Source organism: Oncorhynchus clarkii, chromosome 9 (assembly GCF_045791955.1).
Source record: "Oncorhynchus clarkii lewisi isolate Uvic-CL-2024 chromosome 9, UVic_Ocla_1.0, whole genome shotgun sequence".
NCBI classification, from domain to species: domain Eukaryota; kingdom Metazoa; phylum Chordata; class Actinopteri; order Salmoniformes; family Salmonidae; genus Oncorhynchus; species Oncorhynchus clarkii.
The window spans coordinates 17,937,242-17,958,183 of NC_092155.1; the positions used below are offsets into that span (position 1 = coordinate 17,937,242).

A 20,942-nucleotide genomic window follows, 5' to 3' on the forward strand; every position below is an offset into this window, starting at 1 on the left:
TGCCAGAGCTGCGGTTGATGTTAAAGAGTTCAACATAAAAATTAAAAAAAATTGAGAGAGAGAATTGAGATAAAGAGAGAGAGAGGAAGTTCCTCCCTCTTCCAGATGTGATGCCTATTTCAGTGAGGTAAAGAAACAGCTGTAAACTCTGCGGCTGTATAAATATGAACATTCATTAATCATAATAAATGAAAACAATAGCCCAGGATAATGTAAACTGTCAAAAAGAACGACAAGAAGTTAGGCAGACAATTCACTGTTCATTTAATTTCCATCCCCGTTGTCTCAGCCCCTTGCCAAAATGCAAAGAATGTTACATTGTATCAGATGCAATGCAGACAGCTATAATAAAAGACCCCTAAGATTTGAGGGATCATATCATTAGCCTACTCTATTCTGACACCTAGTGGTGAAACATTATCACATTAATTCACACCATTAAACTCCATAGCAAAGACATTGTGAATAGAGGGACCAACTAACAAACAATAATGGTTAAATATAAATCAGAGAAAAATACCCGTGACAATGATTTGTTTGTTTGGAGTTTGAGGCGCTGCTGTGACAGCCCAAGCCCCTCGCACCGCCCCCGCTCTCGCCTGGACAGCCGCTAGTGATTAACGCCGTAAGAAATAATAGCGCCATCTGCTGGCAGTAGCGCCACATCCTCTCATGTCACTCAACTAAAACAATACGGAAGTTGCACAGAACTCTGCCTGTCAACAAGAAAGACGACAGAAAGGGTAAGGTTGCTAATTTAGTTGTTACAGGCATTTATATACATCATGTATCGCTGTTTGTAATGTATATGTTCACCAGGGTGTTTGTAGGTATATTTGAATGTTTTTTATCGCGTGGCACGTTCAGGAAACGTTACAAGGAAGAAGTTAGTTAGTTAAGTTAGCATTAGCATGCTAGCCGCATAACACAGACAGGACGAGAGAGCGAAGCAGCTGCTTCTTTACCCTTCCTTCCTCTTCAAGGAAGTTTGCGGGGCGAGGATCCAGGAGGCCTAGATAAGTCTGGTGTGAATTATTTCAGCTCACCTGGAGTTAAAATGGCATAGAAAAGCATTTTAGTGGTTAGGATAATGATTTTTGTGGTTAGGATAATGATTTTTGTGGTTAGGATAAGGATTGGCTTGCTGGTAAGTCATCGCTACAACATAACGTCATTAGCTAGCGAGGCAGGACATTGCTGTGTATGTGTTCTCGATACAAATAGATCGGCATAACCTCAACAGTGCTTAGCTAGCTAAACTGAACTACCTTAAATGCCTTGCTGTCATATCTAAAGGCTAAGGCGAGTACATTCTGTATGTTGTTTGAAAGTAATTTCCTCCAGCTCCTGTGACAATGTAGCCTGGTCCCAGATCACTCTTATGGTATTTTTTGTGTGTGTCTGAGGAGGGGGGGGGGTGACAATAGGCCATAGGAGTTGACATCACAAACAGATCTGGGACCACGCTAGTTAAAATAACCGTTTATGTTGAATAGGTTTTATCTTTTTCTTTTCTTAGATTGTCTTCCTGAAAGACAAGTCAGCGACGATGGGGTCATTCTGCAAGGAGGACTGAGGGATCTGACCTAGATGTTTTTCTATTCTACTTTTCTTTCTTTTCAACTTTTCTTTCTCTTTCACGAGCACCTGTATTTCAGAGGAGCACTATCATCAGAATGACTGCCTCTTTCAACCTTTGTGTCCTTAACGTTTTGTTTGTAACTGGTGAGTTTTATTATGAATGTGTGTGTGTCTGTCTGAAGATGTCAAGACATCCTGGTACTTTAGGGCATACAACTATTAAAGTGTGTAGCTAGTTTCAACTGCACCACGTACAAATACCAGTCAGATCTTTAGTAAGGCCCTGTTCAGACCTGCATAACTCAGTTTTTCCTGTTGATTCACAGCCTACAGCAGCCTGGAGCTGGCCTCCAGTACTGGTAAGATAACTACCCCCCCAACTCTTACAAATGCCTCTATTCATTTTATCAAAGGGACCTGTCTGTCTCTCACCCGTCTCATACTACTTCACAGGTATGTCTGATCAACAAAGTAGGTGTGGCAGTCTAAACAGTAATTGTAAGAATCAGTTGTGGCACCACCCGTTCTGTCACATTTTTGTGACGCTCAAATAATATTGAAATGCTTTTTGTCTTGTTGATACTACTGGGATTCCTCTAGACAGGGCATATACCAATATTATGAGTTGGCTAACTCAAGGTTATGAAGAGAAGGTCCTGCTAATATTCCCTTCGAATAAGTGCAAACACTGTTGGAAGTGCACTACAGCTCCATAATTTTTTAGCTGTGCCTGATGTGGTTTTGGTTTGGTGTGCATGTTGTGGTATAGTGCATGGTGTCTCAACAGTTTCAGCACCAAGCCATTGCATTTATCAGGGTCATATTTAGTAGGTCAAACCGCAGCAAGAAGTTTTGAAAGAGAAAGCTAAAATCAGAATTTTTATTGGACAAGTTTAGGTAACACCTGCCTATTTCACTCCTGTTTTCTCCCTAATGAACACAACCCAGGAGTCTAAAGTATTGCACTGTCCTTCTCTCTTCCAGCTCATTGTGGACAATCTCCCCAAGTCCTGGAAGCCCCGAGGGGAGAGATCAGAAGCTCCGTCCACCACAGCTGGTCCTACCGCCCACGGCCGTTCAACTGTAGTTGGATTATCAAGGCACACGTAGGAGAGCCCGTTATCCTCAGGTAATGTCTGCCCACTCACTGTCTTATCCCCCAAGGGGCTTATTCGGTGGAGCAGGGTGCAACGTTTGTCCCTAAACTACCTCCAGTCTTTAACCCTCTTGGCACTTGGTTAGATCTGAAGGGATTGGGTAGGTGTTAGAAATAGGATGGAAATTCCATCAAGACTCTCAGTGGACAAGATGACACGACTAATATGTTGTTTAATGATACTTATCCAATACTTTCAGATTGACAGTTCCTCGGGGGCAGGGAGTAGAGGCTGTGACTGGGCCTCAGAAAGGTCACATCATGAGAAGAACATGGCTTCATAGCCAAATCATTTGGTTTTTGATCGTTTGCTCACTGCTTGTTTGTATCTCTTTTCACCCGCCGTTCTTTTAGTTTCTCCCAGTTTTCTACACGCTGTAAGAAGGAATGGGTCTCGGTGACATCATCAACTGGCAAGCCCATTACCTTTTGTGGTTCCGACCTGCCAAAGCCCATGGAGTTGATGGGGGGGAACATTACAGTGACGCACCACTTCCTACCACACTTATTCCCCGTCTCTGCGTTCTGCCTGGGCTACGTCAGAGGTATGGTGGCAGGATTTTATGTCACTTGTTAATCATGAGGAAGGACATAGTAAACTAGTTTTAACCATATTTGAGGACCAGGAATTACAATATAGCTAAAAGGAATATAAACTCTCCTCCCTCTCCCACCATTTCCCCCTGTTCATCTTTCTTGGTCTCTCTCCCACTCTGCTCTTTCACTCTCTCTCTCTCTCTCTCTCTCTCTCTCTCTCTCTCTCTCTCTCTCTCTCTCTCTGTCTCTGTCTCTGTCTCTCTGTCTCTCTGTCTCTCTGTCTCTCTGTCTCTCTGTCTCTCTCTCTCTCTCTCTCTCTCTCTCTCTAGACTCTGGTGAATGTCCGGTGGTGGACTTTGAGTGTTTGGGCGGGCGCTGCCTGCCCCTGTCCTGGCGCTGTAACGGACAGACAGAGTGTCTGGGTGAAGGGATGGGGCTGGGAACAGACGAGCAGGAATGTGACGGAGAGATCGAGATCCTGGATCCTGAGCACGACAAAGTAGTGGTAACCACCACCACACCAGAGTCCTACATAGAGAGAGAGAGGGAGGGGGAGACAGGAAGAGAGAAGAGCGGGGGGAGGGATTGGGAAACGGCACCGGTTGAGGTGGAGAAGGAAGTAGAGGAGGATGGGGACTACACCAAGGTAAAGGAGCCAGATAATCCTATGGAGGACTACTGGGAGTTCCTGCCTCGTCAACTCCCCAGCCCCCAGCCTCACAGAGCCCACCCCGGTCCCGGTGTGACCCAGGCCCCCATCGAGTGGCCGTGTGGCGGCCTCCTCCAAACCTTCTATGGGACGTTCGCCCCTCCTTCCATCAAGGGCCCCCCTCTGTTCTGTGTGTGGACCCTGGACCCCCAGGACTCCAGGCCTCTAAAGCTGGACCTGCAGCTGCTGGAACTGGGGCCTGGAGACACGGTCACTATCACCAACAGACAGCAGGGCACCGGGGAACTCATCAAAACTGTAAGTGTTAGTGGATCTGAGTATGTGTTTAATAGAAGTTTCCCCTAACAGACTTATACAGGGTCATATCTTTTTGTATTCCCCTAGGATTGGGAGTAGGGTTGTCTGATCCTAGATCTGTGGTTAAAACCAACTTCTACCTCTGGAATTTGTCATCTGTCACAATACTGTCCAGTTCTGTTACCCAAGTTAATTTACTCAATCTAATCACCCTGTCCTTTTTCCTCTCTGACAGATCACCAGCGAGTCCAGCTACAAGGCCATCCAGGTTGAGTCCCGGACCGGCCTTCTCTCCCTGACCTATCACACGCTTCCCGGCTCGGAGGGGCTGGGCTTCAACGCCACCTACCGTGTCGGGGGCTACTGCCCCCCCTGGGAGGGTAAATGTGGGGGTGCGGCGGGGGGCTGCTACACCCAGGAACAGAAGTGTGACGGGCGCTGGGACTGTCCTGAGACGGGGCATGATGAGGCGGGATGCAGGGGGTGTCCCAGGGACCAGTTTGCTTGCGGAGGGGTGGGGCAGCGGGCGGTGCTGGCGGGTCATAACTTCATCGGGCGTCCGGTGTGCTTCCCTGCCAAGGAGAGGTGTAACTACCAGCTGTACTGTGCTGACGGGAGCGACGAAAAAGACTGTACCATATGTCAACCTGGGACCTTCCACTGCGACAGCAACAGGTAGGGAATAGGGCTGTGTGTGTGTGTGTTTTGACGTGTGTGTGTGCACCCATTACTGTATGATATTTAGATTGATATGTGTGTGTGTACCCATTACTGTATGATATTTAGATTGATATGTGTGTGTGTGCCCCCATTACTGTATGATATTTAGTTTGATATGTGTGTGTGTGCACCCATTACTGTATGATATTTAGTTTGATATGTGTGTGTGTGCACCCATTACTGTATGATATTTAGTTTGATATGTGTGTGTGTGTACCCATTACTGTATGATATTTAGTTTGATATGTGTGTGTGCCCCCATTACTGTATGATATTTAGTTTGATATGTGTGTGTGCCCCCATTACTGTATGATATTTAGATTGATGTGTGTGTGTGCCCCCATTATTGTATGATATTTAGTTTGATATGTTTGTGTGTGCCCCCATTACTGTATGATATTTAGTTTGATATGTGTGTGTGCACCCATTACTGTATGATATTTAGATTGATATGTGTGTGTGTGTACCCATTACTATATGATATTTAGATTGATATGTGTGTGTGCACCCATTACTGTATGATATTTAGTTTGATATGTGTGTGTGTGTACCCATTACTGTATGATATTTAGTTTGATATGTTTGTGTGTGCCCCCATTACTGTATGATATTTAGTTTGATATGTGTGTGTGCACCCATTACTGTATGATATTTAGATTGATATGTGTGTGTGTACCCATTACCAAATTATATTTAGATTGATATGTGTGTGTGCACCCATTACTGTATGATATTTAGTTTGATATGTGTGTGTGTGCACCCATTACTGTATGATATTTAGTTTGATATGTGTGTGTGTGTACCCATTACTGTATGATATTTAGTTTGATATGTGTGTGTGCACCCATTACTGTATGATATTTAGTTTGATATGTGTGTGTGCCCCCATTACTGTATGATATTTAGTTTGATATGTGTGTGTGCCCCCATTACTGTATGATATTTAGTTTGATATGTGTGTGTGCACCCATTACTGTATGATATTTAGTTTGATATGTGTGTGTGTGTACCCATTACTGTATGATATTTAGTTTGATATGTGTGTGTGCCCCCATTACTGTATGATATTTAGTTTGATATGTGTGTGTGCACCCATTACTGTATGATATTTCGTTTGATGTGTGTTTGTGAGAAATCACCACTCTGACGGTGTGTGTCTCTTCCCCAGGTGTGTGTTTGAGAGCTGGAGTTGTGACGGCCAGGTGGACTGTAAGGACGGGACAGACGAGATGAACTGCACCATGACCCTGCCTCGAAAGGTCATCACCGCGGCAACCGTGGGCAGCCTGGTCTGTGGGCTGCTGCTGGTCATCGCTATGGGCTGCACCTGCAAGCTCTACTCACTGCGGACCCGAGAATACAGGTACCCCTTATTCACCTCACACCTCAGCTTTACGTCTGTTGATGCTTCACCAAAATACACACAAACATCGCCACAAATGATCTTGATCTGTGTCCAGAATACAAAGAAATATCTCTGTCCAAACCAACGTTTATTGTGTTTGACCTGACCCCCATGTATGTGTTGAGATGTTTTTACCTTGTTTCTCCCCTGCAGTATGTTTGCCCCAATCAGCCGCCAGGAGGCGGAGCTAATCCAGCAGCAGGCCCCTCCCTCCTATGGTCAATTGATCGCCCAGGGCATCATCCCTCCAGTGGAGGACTTCCCCACGGAGAACCCCAATGAGGTGAGCGCACAGGTCTAGAATCAGCTAACCCTCTCCCAATCCTCATCCTAACCAATAATGGGGAAAATGCTAAACTGACATTGGATCAGAAACTAAAGGCAACTGTGTCCCTCTGTGATTAGAGCACAATGAATGGAAGTCCTCAAACAACTGACAACTTGAGATATTTCCATTCTTGGGTGTCCTTCCTTTACAAGGGAATCCTCCACTAACTTACAGTCGATTTGAAAGGTCCTCAGTACATCCCTATGTCCTCTGACTGTTCACCACTAGCCTTGTTTATCCTACTACCTACCAGCTTCACTGAATCACTCCATTATTATCAGGCTGTAGTATGGCGGCAGCATGCACTACTACATAAATACTGTTCTTAGATCAGGGGCAACCTCATCCTACTCTTAACAGGAGAGGAGAGACCCACTCAGATCCTATCAATGCTCCTTCATAATATGAATAGCCTATTCACATATTCAAATTGGATTTGTATTGGATTTAGAAATGAAATTACTTCACTCCATTGGTTGCTTTACTATACTAGTGCATCCCGTTAACCTACAGTAGATTGGAACTCATCTGGCTCTTCAATAGACTCGCCTTGTATCTCCTACTTACCAGAAGCACTCAGAAAGTTCAGTCAGACCCTCCTGAATGACTCCATTATACTCAGGCTGAATCAGGCTGTAGTATGGCAGCAGCAGGAGGGTGTAATCTCATAGATTTGAGTTACACTGGGGCCTGTAGGAGTACTGATCTAGGATCAGTCTAGGCTTCTAGATCAAAATTAATAGTATTATACGTCCAGGGGGGACCTGATCCTAGAGCTGTATGACAGCAATAGCAGGAGCGTGATCTGATAGATTGAGTTACACCAGACAACACAATGGAGCCCCTCACTACACCATAGTCTGATTAACTGCTGCAGACAGCTGAAGGAGGGAAAGAGGGTTAGCTAAAACAATATGCTCTCTGTGTTCAGTGTTGTAGCTTTGTTTAATGGTCCCCTCAAAGAGTGATCTAATTCAAATAATAAAGTCATTATCATTTCATGATGGTAAGTAATTTTATTAGTATAGCATTCTTTAAATACAACTGAAATCTCAAGGTGGTTATCTTTTTTTCTTGTGCTCTTCTCTAATCTTTTTCTCTCTCTCTCCTCTCTCGCTCTATCAGTCTTCCTCTCTTTCTCTGAGAGGTTTTCTCCAGCTTCTCAGACAGGATACTTCTAACTCTCCACGACGCCGACGCCGTCCCCGATTCATCCGCCGGGCTGTCCGTCGCATGCGGAGATGGGGCCTAATCCCCAGATCCGCCTCCAGGCCCTCCCAGCCATCCAGCTCTGCCCCCCAGCTGACAGAGGCCCCCTCCACTGGTGTGGATCCCAGTCAATCAACTCCCGCCACCACCTCATTGGCTGTGGAAGCCGTCAATCTGCCATTGCCACAGAAACTAGGCTTGCTCCCACAGACAGTGCAGTACCAGCCACCACCACCCCCCCACTTCCTTCCTCCACCCACTTTACTCCCTCCACCCATTGTCTCTACTCCAGACACCCCCCAGAGCCCTCCAGTGGCTGTCCCCCCCACCCCCAGCAGCCCCTCCCTAGCCTCTCTCTTCCACTCTTTGGGGCGCACTATCTCTCGCTTCCGCTCCTCCCCTTCCTCCTCCTCCCCCACCAACTCACTGCCCCTCTCCACATCCCCCTCTTTCTCTTCCTCTTTGGAGGACGAGGTGCTACTTATCCCCCTCTCCGAGGACACAACCCCAGAGGACGACGTGCCCCTGCTTACACTCGACCCCTGACTTGATCCAACACCCCTTCCCTAAATGATGACTCAAGCACAGGAGCACTGCAAGGCTCCCTCTCTCTCTCTCTCTCTCTCTCTGTGTTGGTCTGGTGCCTTGGAATTGCATTTGAACTAACTAAAGGAATCTAATATTCAATGCTTTTATGTTATTGAGTGTGGAAACTCCTAGAGACAGTGTGTGTGTGTGTGTGTGTAGTGTATTTGTGTGTTGGATGTGCACTTATCCAGATATAGTCTGAAAGAGGTGAAATTTGCACAGAAAATCTCCCCCCCATGATCTAATTTAAGCAATGAGGCACCTCTGGAGTTTGTGGTATATGGCCAATATAACACGGCTAAGGGCTGTTCTTATGCAGGACGCAACACGAAGTGCCTGGATACAGCCCTTAGCCGTGGTATATTGGCCATATACCACAAACCCCAAAGGTTCATTATTGCTATTATAAACTGGTTACCAACGTAATTACAGCAGTAGAAATAAATGTTTTGTCATACACGTGGTATACAGTCTGATATACCATGGCTTTCAGCCAATCAGCAATCAGGGCTCAAAACCACCCGGTTTATAATATATAATTTACTGTCAAGTGAATGATTGGTTTTAGCACGTGAAAGAGTTAATGTCTTTGTGTGACAGCATATGTGTGAATGCGTCATGTAAGGGTGAGCATATGGGGGCCAGTGTAAGGATATGTAGATGTCCTGTGTAGACACTATCCCATGTATAGTTCTCATCTCCCATCTAAGTGCCTTTTCAGAAGCTTGCTACAGTTGATGAATTTGAATGATGACACACATACTGTACACACTGTCCCAAATATGTGGACAAAAAGGAACACCCACCTTGTCACGCACAGACTGTGTTTTATATTGCTTTCATAATGGTTAAGTTGCATGTCAATTCTGCAAGCTGGCAATAATTTTTGGGGACCCTCCTGGTTAGTGTACGTATGGCATAACTGACGTGTATAGTTTCGTATGCACTTGCAAGTGTGATGTATGAATGTTTTATAATGTAGTTCTCTAGTAGACAAATTGTGTCTCGGCTCACAAGACAATCTCTCTTGGTGCCTGAGGTTGGGTTAGACCTGTGAAGTGCACAACCGCACACAGAAAGATGAGGCCCCCCAGGGCCCACGGTCACAACAACCCCGACTTAAATTCTCAGCCCTTTGTGAATGGAATCCACTCTACCACACTTTCACACAGTGAACATATAGCAAATTAAGATACTTTTTAGTCTGCCATTTTTAACATCGTATCTTTTATTAGTTTTTCCGCTTTTATCCTTCAGAAATGTACTTAAAAAAAAATCTTAAATTGTTGTTCTGTTTGCCTGGGTTGTACTGAATGTATTCAATTAAACATAGTGGTTGGAGGATGATGATATGTTTAAAACTTGCAATGTAGTGATAAGGTTGGAGAGAGAGATTTTACTAGGGTCTATTTCACTGTACATAGCAAAGATGTAGACAAATCACAGAGATGAAACAATTTGCACTTTTACTTGGACTCTAGCTTTTATTGTGTTTAAGAAAGAGAGCGAGAGAGATGTGTGAAAGAAATAAAAAGGCAATCTTAGGAAAAGCAGAGAAGAGGTGGCATTTTTCGATGAGGAGTTTGTCAGCGCCATTGTTCTCTGTCTCCTGGGAATGTATCAAAGACATGCGACATCCATTTCTCCAGAAGGCCCCTGGGGTGCCATGACAATTCAAGTGGATTAAATACCTGGGTGTCAAAGGAAGAGGGACAGACCAGTGCAAAGGAATGGTTGTGACCTTTGAAGAACTAGAAGAAGAGTGAAGGGAGTCGGGGGGGGGGGGGGTCTCGCAATTTACTGATAGAGATGAAATGTAGAACATTCAGCTCTCGGTTTTTGACGGCATCGGCGCGAGGTTGAGGCAACTATGTGTATTAGTGACCATTAGTGACCAAGTGGACTGTGAAAATGCAGTAGTTGGCCAGAGTCCATTATCATCAGGCAACTCTTAACGGGAGAGGAGAGAACCACTCATAGACCCTGTCAATGCTCCTTATCTTTCCCCCCCAATTCATTTAGGATTCTCTTGGAGCCTGTCATATATCTACAGATGATGTCAAGGGAGGCTGCAGAGGGGAGGACGGCTCACAATAATGGCCAGAACGGAGCAAATGGGGAAACCACGTGTTTGATGTATTTGATACCATGCCACCTATTCCACTCCAACCATTACCACAAGCCCGCCTCCCCAATTAAGGTGCCACCAACCTGTGGCTGATGTCATCCTGACGTCACTCCTATAGATCCCATTTCTTTTATCTCTCCCCCAGATGTGACTCCTGTGGAGGGGCTATGATAATGGCTTCACCCCTCTCCCTCAGCAGGCCATGGGTGTGGATGATGGTGGTGGTGGTGGGCATATGGCTCCCTGGTGCTCTAGAGAAATGTATTTTGATGAGGTTCAGCAGTCAGTCACAGTGGTCACCACACCCACTGATCAACATGGACCTCACCCTAAAATCACTGGGCCACAAGTTCAGAGGATACAGATTAATCTAGCAGTCAGACTCTCCCTGGAGACGCACCTTCACCTCAACATCCTCCACCCCAGAGACACAACAGAAAGCTCAGAGAGCTGGCTCCACCCACACACCCTGCACAGCCAATCAGGATCCACACCTGGGTTCAGTGGGAGATCCCTGCCCTGTCTCACGTGGAGAGAGAGAGAGAGAGAGAGCGAGAGAGACTGGAGCTAGCAGTCAGGGAGGCTGTTGGCATCGTGTCCAGCTTACTGTCAGGTTAACAAGACACAAGTGTCTTTGTTAGCTGTGTGTTTTTGTTGTTGTTTAGTTACTGTTGATGGACTGTATGATCGTATTATGTGTATGATTGGTTTTGTTAATGAATGTTAGTGTTATTTTGTGTCATTGAATGTTAGTGAGCGTGTTGATATGTGTTAATGGTGGTGATAATTTCTAAAATATCTGTTCCTACAGTGAACAGAGTCCCTGGTCGTCTGTTGCTCAGCAGAGACCTCAACAAGTACTGTGAATTCATCTGGAGGAACGCCAGCGCTGCCAACAGGCCTGGCTTATATATATATATATAAAGTTTTGTCTAAGAATTCTGTACTGTATATCTGCTTATCTACTACTATAGCGTACCACAGTATGAGTCATAATGCCTATAAATCCTAGCGGTCAAACAAGGAAATGGTTCCAATAGTTTTTCCACCATACATTTTAGAAACACTTAAAATAAGGGCTGTGTTGCGTGTAGGCTTACCCTGGTGTGACGTTTTGATAACTGTGTAAATCTCTTTAGGACAAGGTGACTTTTAAACCCCCCCCCCCCCCAAAATTAAATGCGAATTAGCTGCTAATGTGGCTATCATACAGAACTACAATGCCCGTCTCAAGATTCACGTCACTCCAGGGCCATGATGATCTGGACTAGACTGCTGAATCGAGGCAAAGGTAAGAATCTCTTGATTAACTATCTAATGTTAGCTAAATGTAGTAATTAATAAGTTACTAGCAATGGTGTCAGCTAAAGATGATGTGCAGGAGCTTGCAGGGATTTGTAGTCTTGCATGATGTCTACTTTGATGCTAATTAGCACTTTTGAATCTGACAGTAAATATATTGCTTAAAGTCACCTTGTCCGAGAGAGATTTACATGGTTATCACACCGTCACGCCAGGGTAAGCCTTCGTTTGAAAAGTTTCTAAAATTCCCCATGGGAAAAAGAAATGGTGGAAAAACGATTGGAACCATTTCCCTGTTTTTCTGAATAGCACTTTGTGACATCTGCTGATGTAAAAAGGGCTTTATAAATACATTTGTTTGATTGGTTGATGGTTTGACTGGTAGGATTTATGGCTGTTATGACACCTCCACTGTGGAGCTCTATTGACCCCTGAATGATCTCAACCAATCAAAGCTTTCCATTTCCACAGGTGTGGCCGAGCCAATGAGAGAGTCTGGATGTTATTGTGAGTACAGCAGCATTTTACTCTTACACCATCCAGATATGCTATAGTACTAGTATAGTATGAATTAATACATTTATATTGTTATGGGATTAATTGACACATAAACAAACATTACAATTTTTATTCTTCCGGCGTTCTCTGCAGTGCGAATTGCATAAAGAGTGAAAAAATAAAATAATACAAATATAAATCATTACCATAGTAAATAAGGTTATAAATAAATACAGAAAATGTAAACAGAAGACATTTGAACCCAGTCTGGCACAATGAGAGTAGTTCTAGTAGTCAGTGGATCATGGAGAGAGGCTGCCAGTAAAACTTTACCAATCTCACTTTACCCATTGTTGATTGACAGATCCCAGATGATCACATGAGTGGCTGTGCAGTGTACCCAGAGCCTGATGCACCCTGCTCGCCTTGGGGCGGCGGGGTAGCCTAGTGGTTAGAGCATTGGACTAGTAACCGAAAGGTTGCAAGTTCATATCCCCCCTGACAAGGTACAAGGTTATAAATAAATAGCAATGGCTATCTGTCGTTCTGCCCCTGAACAGGCAGTTAACCCACTGTTCCTAGGCCGTCATTGAAAATAAGAATTTGTTCTTAACTGACTTGCCTATTTAAATAAAGGTAAAATAAAAATAATTTAAAAACCTGACGATGACACGGCCTGAGGGGACGGGACTTCCTGACACAGACTTCCTGCTTTACCTTCACACACAGAGAGAGCACTGACAAGTGTAGAGCAGAGGTGAGGGGTCACAGTGGAGTCGATGGATATTCCGGATCCACTCAGTGTAAATCGAGTCATTTAATTCAACTCAGGTCATATACAGTATGTTCACTGTCAATGTAACTCCTGGTTGAGGTTGACCCACCAGGTCTGGCACTGGGACTTTAACAACTAGGGGGAAAATGCAAACTAAGGGACCTTAGATTAGTGTCTAATGTGTCACTGTGTCTCCTTCTCACTCTCCACACATATTCTAGCCCAGTGTGTTGGCCTATGCAGTGCACTGGCAGACCTCTGGCTGGACTGGTGGTCATCTGTAAAGACAGACTGAATGGGGAGGGATACAGCCACCAAGGCACTGTGCGGGTGACAATAACAGTGTATATGTGTCACAGCAGGATGGTGAGGGGAGGAAAGCTCATAGTAAAAGCTGGAATGGAATGGTATCAAACATGGAAACCATGTGTTTGATAGCATTCCATTCATTCTGTTCCAGCCATTACTATGAGCCGTCCTCCCCAATTCAGGTGCCACCAGCTGCATGTGGTTTGTGAGCGTGTGTGTGTGTGTGTGTGTGTGTGTGTGTTTGCATGGGTGTGTATATAATAACTGTTTTGCTCTCTCCAGACAGTGAGTTTCTCCAAAGAACTATACAGCACCTGGAGAGACTGTTCCCACTCCTCCTAACATCAGTATTGTGTTGTTTTAAGAGATATGTTATACTGTATTACAAGGCTATCTTTCTTTTATTGTTACTTTATGCTTTTCACTGTGTTTCCTTTGGCCATGGGATGGTAGGCCTTTTGATTTTCATTACGGTTTTGTATTGTCTGGGTTTTGTCATGTTGTTTTCTATCATACTGTGTTGTGTTGTGTTGTTGTGTAGCTGGGGTGGGCTGCGCGCCTCCGGGGTCAGGTGACCAACACAGATGAGACAGGTCAGGTGAGGATCTACAGCCAATCAGTGATGTTTATGAATCTAGCAATGTTTTAAAGGCTCCTCACTAAGAGACTAAGCCAATTTTCAAAAGCTAAAATCAATGTAATTGTTTTAGCAAGCTAGCTTCATACTTTTTTCTGACATGCCGAAAATGCAGTCTTGTTGATTACATTTGACACTTCACGGCCAGCAGAGTTTTACACGTGACTATAGTTTGCATTGAATTGTGGGTCATATCAACCTCGCAAGTGACCAAAGTTATTCACTCGCTCCCTCGAGCTAAATTGAGGTCCGAGGGGGGCAACGTTAGTGAATTGGACATCCACTTAAGATGGCAATCAAACTGCATCCGGTTTCGGCGTGGAATCCCCAGAGGGAAAGTGGATAGCGCAAGGGCTGAGGGGGTAAAAATAACGTGTTTGGACTGCAGCCCTGGTCTCTACTGACCCTGAGCCGGGAGGACCACTTGAGAACCTGGTTTGGACTGACCCTGCCATCTATACTCACATCATTCTATTATACCCTATCCTTAACCCTATTAGCTAAACTTTCCTCTAACCCTGACCTTAACCCTTTAACCTAACTCTTAATCTTAACCCTAACCCCTTACCCGTTAGCCACCTAGCCACAATTTGTAAGATATCATATGTTTCGCAAATTCATAACATATTGTATGTTTAGCAAATTCGTAACATATAATGCGAATTGTAATTCGTAATATATCATACTAAAAGGAGTGTCTCGGAGTTACATAGAGAATAATACAAATTACTCTGAGACCAGGTTGCGACATTAGGTAGCCTATGCCTAACTTGGTGGTTGAGGGTATTAAAAATATTACATTTTCTTGAGACAATATGTCTGGGCATAGGTAGACATTGCAATTAGAGGATGCATTTTATGCACATTCTATAATAATAGGCTATTCAACAACTGTCGGTACAAACTTTGAGGAAATTATGTAATTAAAAAGGGTTTTGCACTACCTCACCTTAAAAAACTAGCACTACACCACTGGCCTTCACCCTCCTGAAATACCACAGTCACACCATACTCATATACTCTTTCATGAAATGCTTGTGTGGTCTTACTATTCACATTTGGCGGACAGTACTGAGGTTCATTAATGTTTTCACAACATTCTCACACTTTGTTCTCTCTCTCTCTCTCTCTCTCTACATAAGTATTCAGACCCTTTGCTATCAGACTCGAAATTGAGCTCAGGTGCATCCTGTTTCCACCTGTGGTAAATTCAATTGATTGGACATGAAAGGCACACACCTGTCTCCATAAGGCCCGACAGTTGACAGTGCATCTCAGAGCAAAATCCAAGCCACGAGGTCGTAGGAATTGTCCGTAGAGCTCCAAGACAGGATTGTGTCTCGGCACAGATCTGGGGAAGGGTTCCAAAAAATGTTTGCAGCATTGAAGGTCCTCAGAACACAGTGGCCTCCGTCATTCTTAAATGGAAGCAGTTTGGAACAACCAAGACTCTTCCTAGAGCTGGCCGCCCTGCCAAACTGAGCAATCGGGAGAAGGGCCTTGGTCAGGGAGGTAACCAAGAACCCCATGGTCACTCTGATAGAGTTCCAGATTCCTCTGGAGATGGGAGAACCTTCCAGAAGTACTCTACCAATCAGGCCTTTATGGTAGAGTGGCCAGATAAAAGGCACATGACAGCCCACTTGGAGTTTGCCAAAAGGCACCTAAAGGACTCTCAGACCATGATAAACAAGATTCTCTGGTCTGATAAAACCAAGATGGCCTGAATGCCAAGCATCACATCTGGAGGAAACCTGGCACCGTCCGTACGGTGAAGCATGGTGGTGGCAGCATCTGCTGTGGGGATGTTTTTCAGCAGCAGGGACTGGGAGACTAGTCAGGATCAAGGGAAAGATGAACGGAGCAAAGTACAGAGAGATGCTTGATGAAAACCTGCTCCAGTGCTCTGACTGGGGTGAAGTTTCACCTTCCAACAGGACAACGACCCTGAGCACACAGCCAAGACAACGCAGGAGTGGTTTTGGGACGAGTCTCTGAATGTCCTTGAGTGGCCCAGCCAGAGCCCGGACTTGAACCCAATCGAACAGCTCTGTAGAGATGTTTCCCACCCAACCTGACAGAGCTTGAGAGGATCTGCAGAGAAGAATGGGAGAAACTCCCCAAATACAGGTGTGCCAAGCTTGTAGCGTCATACCCAATTAGACTCAAGGCTGCAATTGCTGCCAAAGGTGCTTCAACAAAGTACTGAGTATAGAGTCACTTTTTTTGGTGTCATTATTACCAGTTCGGATTTAAGTACAACTTTTGTATGACTTAAGCCTTTAGTGAGAGGTCTAATGCTTTAATATTTAATCATTTATACCGCTACATACATAGTGTTACTAGTGTTACTTTAACTGTAGCTAGGTCATCACTTTGGGTAGCCTCAAAGCATTTGATTTTCCCTTACATGAAGTCTATAGGAAAATAGCAGTAATATGTTTTTGAGAGAATATCTGTATATATATATACAAATATATGTATATCTGGTTTGTGTCTGTAGTAAGTTTTTAATGTGTGTATCCTTTGTGTGCTTGTAGGTGAGGGAGGAATGTTTGGATCGCTGTCGTCCTGTCATGACAACTCCTCCTCTTTCTTCTGCATGGGCAGGTACTGTATTCTGACACAGAGCCTGGGACTGAGGAGAGAGTGAGATGTATGTTTATATGAATATCCCACTCATCATTCCTTACAGCAAACAGTTTCTTCATTCCTCAATGTTTTCTATATCTGTTCAAAATCAAATCAAATGTATTTATATAGCTCTTCGTACATCAGCTGATATCTCAAAGTGCTGTACAGAAACTCAGCCTAAAACCCCAAACAGCAAGCAATGCAGGTGTAGAAGAACGGTGGCTAGGAAAAACTCCCTAGAAAGGCCAAAACCTAGGAAGAAACCAGGTTATGTGGGGTGGCCAGTCCTCTTCTGGCTGTGCTGGGTGGAGATTATAACAGAACATGGTCAAGATGTTCAAATGTTCATAAATGACCAGCATGGTCAAATAATAATAATCACAGGCAGAACAGTTGAAACTGGAGCAGCAGCACGGCCAGGTGGACTGGGGACAGCAAGGAGTTATCATGCCAGGTAGTCCTGAGACATGGTCCTAGGGCTCAGGTCCTCCGAGAGAGAGAAAGAGAGAATTAGAAAGAGCATACCTAAATTCACTCAGGACACCGGATAAGACAGGAGAAGTACTCCAGATATAACAAACTGACCCTAGCCCCCCCGACACATAAACTACTGCAGCATAAATACTGGAGGCTGAGACAGGAGGGGTCAGGAGACACTGTGGCCCCAACCGATGATACCCCCGGACAGGGCCAAACAGGAAGGATATAACCCCACCCACTTTGCCAAAGCACAGCCCCCACACCACTAGAGGGATATCTTCAACCACCAACTTACCATCCTGAGACAAGGCCGAGTATAGCCCACAAAGATCTCTGCCACGGCACAACCCAAGGGTTGTGTTCTCTTCCTCTATCTCACTCTCTGTCTGACTTGTGTTCTCTGTGTGACTTGTGTTGTCTGTCTGTGGTTTAGGGTGTCATTATCTCCACCTCCACAAGGGGGAGTGCCAGACTGTTCTGGATAGTGTCTTATTTATAAACCTCTGATAAACAGGGTGAGTCTTCTGGTCTCATTCACTTTGTTTTATCTCTATCCTGTCCTCACTTCTGTTCTGACAATCTTTCATATTATCTTTCCTTCTTCTCATTGTCTCTCCATATCCTCTCCACCCCTCTTCTTTCTCTTCCCACCCCTCACTTTTCTCACTGTGTTTTCCTGTAGACTGAGTGTTGGAAAGAGGACAATGAGAGAGAGACTGTAAAAGAAGACTGGAGTGTAGAGATGTACCGTTTAGACAGATGATGCTTCTTTTCTAACCTGAGCAGGGAGGTCAGTGTGTGTTTTTGTGTGCAAGTACATATTCTTGTGAAAAAGTGTATGAAAGTGACACATACCCATTATTTTATTATCTCTGTCAGAATGTCATCCTCTCTGTCAGAATGTCATCCTCTCTGTCAGAATGTCTCCCTAACTGTCAGAATGTCTCCCTCTCTGTCAGAATGTCTCCCTCTCTGTCAGAATGTCTCCCTCTCTGTCAGAATGTCTCCCTCTCTGTCAGAATGTCTCCCTCTCTGTCAGAATGTCTCCCTCTCTGTCAGAATGTCATCCTCTCTGTCAGAATGTCTCCCTCTCTGTCAGAATGTCTCCCTCTCTGTCAGAATGTCTCCCTCTCTGTCAGAATGTCTCCCTCTCTGTCAGAATGTCATCCTCTGTCAGAATGTCATCCTCTCTGTCAGAATGTCATCCTCTCTGTCAGAATGTCATCCTCTCTGTCAGAATGTCTCCCTCTCTGTCAGAATGTCTCCCTCTCTGTCAGAATGTCTCCCTCTCTGTCAGAATGTCATCCTCTCTGTCAGAATGTCATCCTCTCTGTCAGAATGTCATCCTCTCTGTCAGAATGTCTCCCTCTCTGTCAGAATGTCTCCCTCTCTGTCAGAATGTCTCCCTCTCTGTCAGAATGTCATCCTCTCTGTCAGAATGTCATCCTCTCTTTCAGAATGTCTCCCTCTCTGTCAGAATGTCATCCTCTCTGTCAGAATGTCATCCTCTCTGTCAGAATGTCATCCTCTCTGTCAGAATGTCATCCTCTGTCAGAATGTCATCCTCTCTGTCAGAATGTCTCCCTCTCTGTCAGAATGTCTCCCTCTCTGTCAGTGACTCTGTAGTTGGTTGTTGTTGAAGGCCCAGGCAGGGGTTTCACGCACCCCAAAAATCTGAGGGGGCACAAAGTAGGGGGTGGTCCAGAGGGTGGATAAGTTGGAGAATTTTGTATTTAAAAATACATTATGTCTATTCTGCATATCTAAGCATACCTCTTGAGCTGCCTGTATCCTCCTGACTGGTGGAATGTGAGTTTTCAGTATATCTAGCTATTGCTTGCTTTTCTGAAGTCTACAAACCTTGCCAGCCAGCATGCCAGATAAGATCATTAGACAAGCTAGCTACTCTAATTCGATTGATGGGCTGAAATGGCTTGTTGGTAGCTGCTTTTAGCAACGCTAGGAATTACTACACATTTATATAGCATTTCTTGGAATTAGATTGCAAACAAAACGTAATAGTTCCCCTGGATGCGAGAAGTTACAATTACATTTCAATTTACTCTGTTGATTGTCTTTAGGCTTGCTCCTTATGGGAACTTGAGACAAAAAACATCTAATGGAACATATAATTAATTAAACAGAATTTTGAAGACCCATACAGTTTCTCTAGCTTTTTTTGCAGGTATGGCGCATTGGCAGGACTTTTATTTTAACATGAGGTAAGAGGAGAAGAAGTGGGTCTACAAATCAAATAAAAAATAGAATCAAATGTTATTTGTCACATGCTTCGTAAATACAGGTGTAGACTAACAGTGAAATACCTACTTATGGGTCCTTTTCCAACATTGCAGAGTTAAAGATAAAAAATAGAAATTGAAAAATAGAAATAGTAACACGAAGAATAAATTCATAATGAATAACAATAACAAGTAAAAATAACATGGCTATATACAGGAAGTACCAGTACTGAGTCGGTGCAGGGGTACGAGGTAATAACATGGCTATATACAGGGAGTACCAGTACTGAGTCGGTGCAGGGGTACGAGGTAATAACATGGCTATATACAGGGAGTACCAGTACTGAGTCGGTGCAGGGGTACGAGGTAATAACATGGCTATATACAGGGAGTACCAGTACTGAGTTGATGTGCAGGGGTACGAGGTAATAACATGGCTATATACAGGGAGTACCAGTACTGAGTCGATGTGCAGGGGTACGAGGTAATAACATGGCTATATACAGGGAGTACCAGTACTGAGTCGATGTGCAGGGGTACGAGGGGTAGAACAGACCCACGTTTGGAAAGTCTGTTTAATTGATGTTCTATTAGATGTTTTTTCTAAATTTCCCCGTATGTAAGGACCAACCCTATGAACAACTGGAAGAGAAAGTTGAAATGTAATTGTATTTCACTTCTGGCTTTCGGCGGACTATGCGTTTTTTTTGCAAGCTAATAGCAATTCTATTGTGTAAATAGGCTACTAGTGTTGCTAAAAGCAGCTAGCTTCTTAACTAGTTATCAGGTTGGAAACATACCTGGGCTAGCTGAAGTCAACTTCATAAAATTGCTAGGTGGCTAGTAGTATTACAGAGAAACAACAAAAACATGGAATTATTATTATTACATTTTCTTACAAGACAAATCTGAGGCACATGCCCCTGTGCTCCTTATGGGCATGACGCCTCTGGAAACAGGTGTACTGGGCTAAACAGGTATTGGATACAGGTGTCTGCCTCTGAATGGATGGACTACCCAGGGTGGGGGCACCATTGAGGTAACTTTGAGTTTGATGAGCTTGGGTGACTCTATAACCTCCGTGATACGACCTTTCTACTGTGATTCTTGACATTAATGAATGAATTCATTAATTCAGGTGACAGGATACAGGGCTTTAGTGTTCTGTCCTCACAAGAGGTTGTGTCATTACTTTGACATTGACCTGTCCACCAACAACCTGACCCCTCCCTCTCCAGCTTCCTCAACAACAGGCCCAGTGACTGCTGAGAAGTAAGTATGACACAAAATGTACTTTAAATTATATTATTTCAAGTTTTTATTATTATTATTATTATTTTTTATTATTAAGTTTTTATATACAGCATTTATTTTTCTCAGACAACAATTATTGTTCAGTAAATCAGAAATGCAATGTTATGTATACATTTAGTATGAATAAAATGTGT

General features: G+C 44.1%; 1 protein-coding gene across 1 annotated transcript; it reads left to right on the forward strand.

The window, feature by feature from the left end:
• Window positions 1-614: 614 nt before the first annotated feature.
• LOC139416021 (low density lipoprotein receptor-related protein 10) lies at window positions 615-8,590 on the forward strand. The gene is made up of 10 exons (XM_071164258.1): window positions 615-743; window positions 1,520-1,725; window positions 1,908-1,940; window positions 2,566-2,710; window positions 3,092-3,282; window positions 3,604-4,241; window positions 4,477-4,916; window positions 6,130-6,324; window positions 6,520-6,649; window positions 7,820-8,590. Exons 2-10 carry the CDS (start codon window positions 1,677-1,679, stop codon window positions 8,447-8,449), a joined length of 2,451 nt encoding a protein of 816 aa, XP_071020359.1. The 5' UTR covers window positions 615-743; window positions 1,520-1,676; the 3' UTR covers window positions 8,450-8,590.
• The last annotated feature ends 12,352 nt before the right edge of the window (window positions 8,591-20,942 follow it).